This window comes from Antrostomus carolinensis, unplaced genomic scaffold, assembly GCF_000700745.2.
Source record: "Antrostomus carolinensis isolate BGI_N321 unplaced genomic scaffold, ASM70074v2 scaffold38845, whole genome shotgun sequence".
NCBI lineage: Eukaryota > Metazoa > Chordata > Aves > Caprimulgiformes > Caprimulgidae > Antrostomus > Antrostomus carolinensis.
The window spans coordinates 32,883-37,843 of record NW_010315103.1 but is presented as its reverse complement, the minus strand read 5'-3'; the positions used below and the strand labels follow the sequence as shown (position 1 = coordinate 37,843).

The following is a 4,961-nucleotide window of genomic DNA, read 5'->3' as shown; positions in this document are numbered from 1 at the left end:
GCAGACGTGCTGCCCGGTGCAGACCCACCACAGCCACGCAGCAGCGTTCTGACCCAGCCACAGGTCCTGGAAATTCATCCGGCTGCAAATTCACCTCGTCCCCCAACTCTCCTCTGTTTCACTACTGTAATATTTTAACTCATCTGCTTCCCAGCACCATAATGCAAATAAAAAGTCCCAAAGGAGGCCAGTAAAGCAACCCACACCCAAACTTAAATGTTCAACCTGCTTCTTGTCTTGTTCTGTTTTTTAAAAAAAAAAACCAAACCCCAAAAGTGCTGGCATTTCTCCCGACCTCCCATGGCCCTGGGCCACTAAAAGTCACTGTGGAAAACGCACAAACGAGAGAGCACAGACACGGTGCCACTGCCACCGTGCCACAGTCCCCTGTCCCAGCACAGCGAGCCAGCCAGACGTGGGCAGAAGCCGCGGCAGGTGGTTCAGTTCAGAGGTACCTCAGGAAAAACAGAAATCTGGGGAATCCCGGCAGGGAGTCCTTCGTTACTGTCCATCTTCTTGGCACAGCCTCTGCGGAGGGATTCCCCAAGGCACTGCAGCACAGTAGTGCAGAGAGAACAGGCGGGAGATGGCTGAAATGGGGGTGGCAGAACTGGGAGGTCCCTCCGGAAGGTCACTGTGCGTGGAAGTAGATAGGCTTGACTTTTCCAGACAGGATCTTGGGAACCTGCACAGAGATGATCTCGGCCATCATTTCGGGGTAGTCCACGCTCACCATATGCGCCTTAATTAAAAGGTCAAATGTAAACTGATGCAGATCCTTGGCAATCTGGGAAAGGAAGAGAGTTTGGTAAGCGAGAAGCCCCAGGTCAGCGATGTCTCTGTGGAGACAGCGAGCCGACGTTAGCGGGGGAAGCAGGTCAGGGCTGGACCTCGCTGCAGTGGGACCTGCTCTGCTCCCTGGCCATCGCTGACAGCAGGTTTGCATCCCGGGGCTGAGCGAGGGATCTCCCCAGCCTGGGAGCATGTGGTATATTTTTCCATGGTCCTTCACACTCAGGCATTACTGAGTCCCACAAAACTGGGGATGTATAAAAATGGCATTTTCTTACTCCTACAGAGACTTGTCGTACTGTGTGCGGGTGCTGCTGACTTCACTTATTAACAATTACTTTTTGCTCATAGACATGGAACCATGGGCATGGAGCTGAGCCCCAGGAAAGAGGAAAGGTCTAGCTCACGTTTCACCAGAACAACTTGAAGTCACAAACAGAGCACTTGTTTTTGCTGCTGCAATCAGAGAAGATTCATTGGGGGCACTGAGATTTTGAGCTGTTCTGCTAGGCTGGTGATGGAAAAGTATCATCTACAACGAGCTTTTCGGTGCTAAAAAAGGAAGCCCGTACACCAAGCACGAGTGGTTACTGCAGGGAGTGATGGACACAGGTAGCTCTCACTCCCTCAGCACTCAGTGCCTGTCTCTTCTCTGTCGCCTAATCTGGGAGGACACAGCAATAGTGTCCCTGCAAAGGTGTGTGTGCCAAGAGTTAAAAAACAAACCACAAAGAATCACAGAATCATTGAACAGCCCAGGCTGGAAGGGACCTCGAAAGGTCACCTGCTCCAACCTTCCCTGGGAAAGGGAGTTTCTCTCTCATATCATTTCTTACGTGTACAGACAGACATTGCACTGTGCTCTCTTACAGGATGCACGGAGTCCAGGACCTTGGTGAGCTGGTAAAATCGCCGAGAGCAGGAGGTGGGGTTCTTCCTCTTGCAAGCGATGATACGATCAAGCTCCTTAATGTAATTCATTCGAAGTTCATCAAAGAGCTTCTGGTTCTTCAGGCCATCCACTGGAACTGGACAGAACACAGGAAGGAAACAGTGAGAGTTGCCCAGAGAGTGGAGAGAATAAAATAGCCAGAGTAAGGCTGAAGAAACGGTCAGAGGAGACCTAAGAGGAGAAATCTGCCCAAGAGCTCTGCTTCTGCTGCAACCCTCACTCTGATCAGCTGGTTGGACTCTGCTAACCCAAGGCCCCTGGTTCAGCACTCACTAAAAAGAGGTGAGGTCACACATTCTGAGCAGCTGATGCTCGGAGGTGCCCATGACTACCCACGAGGCTGAGGAGCAACCTCCTGTGGGAGCTGCAGGGAAGAAATGCCCAGAGGTGGGGTGGGTGGCTGGGGGGAAACCCTTACACTTGGCAGCTCGTATTCTCTGAGCAGCTCAGATTGAAGCAGAGCAGAGAACATCCAAAGCCATCCTTTGGGACCTATGAGCACTTGCACATGCACTGAGAAAGCAGCAGATACCTCTGGGGCAATACAGCGTATCCACCGGGGATCTGCTGAGGAAGGGATGTCAGCACTTACTAATACTGAAGAAGAGGAGAGCCTTCATACAGAGAAACTCCTGGGGCGTGATCTGGAGCCAGCCAAACTCCTGGGAGAGGTGCCGCATCCTGACACATTGGCTGTACATCCTGGATTTGTGCATCCGGTACCTGGCAGGGCAAGAGACCAAAGCCAAGCCCGCGTGATGTGCGGGGCAGGACGCGCTCTGCCCGACCCTGCACGCCCAGCCTCGCCTGCCACCGCCCCGCTGCCAAGAGCTGAGCTCTGCCTCGGGGGACGCAACGGCCCCGCGTGCAGGAGGAACCTTTTCCAAAGTGCCCGTGTGTCACCCTCTGCGTCTGGGAACGGGTGGCTACCTGGGATTTGCAGGGTTCGTCTGACCCTCTGCCTTCCTGAAAAACAACCGCAATGATCCACCAAATGCGGCTGCCGGCGAGGGACGTGAGGCTGAGCTGGAGCTCTCGCAGAGAGGGTGGGGTTATCATGGAATCATAGAATCATAGAATGGTTTGGGTGGGAAGGGACCTTAAAGCTCATCCAGTCCCAACCCCCCTGCCATCAGCAGGGACACCTTCCACTAGACCAGGTTGCTCAAAGCCTCATCCAACCTGGCCACAAACACTTCCAGGGAGGAGCAGCCACAACTTCCTTGGGTAACCTGGGCTAGTGTCTCACCACCCTCACAGTGAAGAACTTCTTCCTAATATCTAATCTAAACCTCCCCTCTTTCAGCTTAAACCCATTGCTGCTGTGCTTTGTTACTCTTTTTAAGCTCCTCTGCCTTATTGTCAACAAACCCTCCCCAACTCCAAGCTGATGGTACATCAGAGAGAACCCCTCAGGAACTTACAATAAGCCTTTGTTTCTGTTTCTACTCGCTCCAGCTGACCAACCAAGCTGAAAGCAGGAACTCACATCCCTCAGAAAACAGCAGGTCTGTCTGGACCAGCCCTGCACACCCAGCACCAGCACCTGCGGCTGCCCTGGTGGAAGCTGAACCCATGGCAAGGTTGAGGGAAAGGGAAGGAGGACTATTGTGAGTCTCCTTATTGCTCTGGAGATCACTGCAGGGCAAAAGCAGGGCCCTCCCATGCTTTGCTGGCCAGCTCTGCAAGCACGATCACTCACGCTGGACATTTCACGAGCAGATGGGAAAGCAAATTCCTTGTCTCGTTCTCATTTCTCACCTAGTCTGACCCAGACAAAGCACAATATTAGATTGTTGTTGTTTTGCACTTACTCATTGAAGACCAAATCTGGAGCAAAGTAAAGCATCCTGGAGTTGACGTTGGTGAAAGATCTCCAACCCATAGCAAACACCATAAGGCCCATCCAAGAGTACTGGATTATTGACATCTGGTCATCCACATGCAGGTTGCGAAATCCTATTAAAAAATGAGAGAGGGATGTTACAAATTAATACTGGGTCCCTGCAGTTCCCAGGACTGTTCTCACGCAGCTCTCCTGTTATGACAAGGTGATCCACAGCCCAAGGCAGAGCGTCCCAGGACACGCGGATGCAGCCGGGCAAGACAACCCCAGTGTCAGCAGCTGGGTGCTCCTGCCCTGATGGGCATCGCAAACAGCCACGGCACAAAACCACCATGGCAAGGGGAGAAAGGGGATCCCCGGGGGATAAAGAAAATCAGCAAAGCGTTTGACAGGAAGGCTGTGACAAGTGGTGGGATTCCATGATCTTAAAGGTCTTTTCCAATCAAAAGAATTCTGTGGTTCCATAAATGACATCTTCCCCCTGTGAGCCTCAAAGATCTTCACAAATTGTGTTTCAGGTTTTGCAAGACCCAGAGAGGTGAACAAGCACCATTCTGCAGCAGGCTGGACACAAAAGACACGGCAGGATGGGATTCACGGCAGGATGGGATTCAAGGCAGGATGGGATTCAAGGCAGGATGGGATTCAGTGAGCTCCTGAAGTCCCACGCTGGAGCCACCTCTGCCAGCCGAGGACTGGCTTCAAACCGCCCAGCATCAGCTCTTCCACACACTTGTCAAAGCACTTGTTGCTCCTCCTCTGCCATGAGGCAGCTTTGGGTGCACTCGTTCATTACCTTGTAATTATGTTCAGTTGAAAAAAATATATATTTGTGCAAACTTCATCAGTGTTTAAGGAAAGGTATTGGAACACAACAGGTTTGTTGTTACACGACTTAAAGTTTGCTTTCTGCTTGTCCACAAAAACAAACTCTAGAAACACAGTGGCTGCCTTTTCTAAAAGCAGTCGCTGCTCCCAGTGTCTGCCCTGAAAGGCCTTGAAACAAACCTGATTTTCAGAAACTAGATACCCATCATGTCCTGGAAGCCTCCCTGCTCCAGGCATCTTAGATGATGTAAAATCACTATAAAAGAAAATAAATACAAACCTAATGCCACAATATATTGCTAAATGTTTAGTCGTGGCGTAGTTTGAAGAGACCCAAATGAAGATACTTTCTACAGAAATAAATTTACTGATGACTTGAAAGAGATCGATGCATGACCTTTTTCTTGTGAATAATCTTAAAGCAGCACTGTTTGGAAATAAAATTCTCTTCTCTCGGGATCACTGCTGTGCCAGAATGGGATCTTCCTAAAGATGAGCAGCTGAACACCTCATGATGCCATAAAGCAACGGAGCAGTTGCTGG

The 4,961-nt window shown here is 50.9% G+C and overlaps 1 protein-coding gene across 1 annotated transcript in view; it reads right to left on the bottom strand.

The window, feature by feature from the left end:
* Positions 1–234: 234 nt before the first annotated feature.
* Positions 235–4,961, bottom strand: part of AR (androgen receptor) — a gene marked incomplete at its 5' end in the record, with an annotated part of 20,936 nt that continues 16,209 nt past the window's right edge. Inside the window, 4 exons of the mRNA XM_010167855.1 lie at positions 235–787; positions 1,663–1,820; positions 2,337–2,467; positions 3,559–3,703. Of these exons, the coding sequence (XP_010166157.1) occupies positions 632–787; positions 1,663–1,820; positions 2,337–2,467; positions 3,559–3,703 (590 nt within the window). The remainder of the gene's footprint in view (positions 788–1,662; positions 1,821–2,336; positions 2,468–3,558; positions 3,704–4,961) is intronic.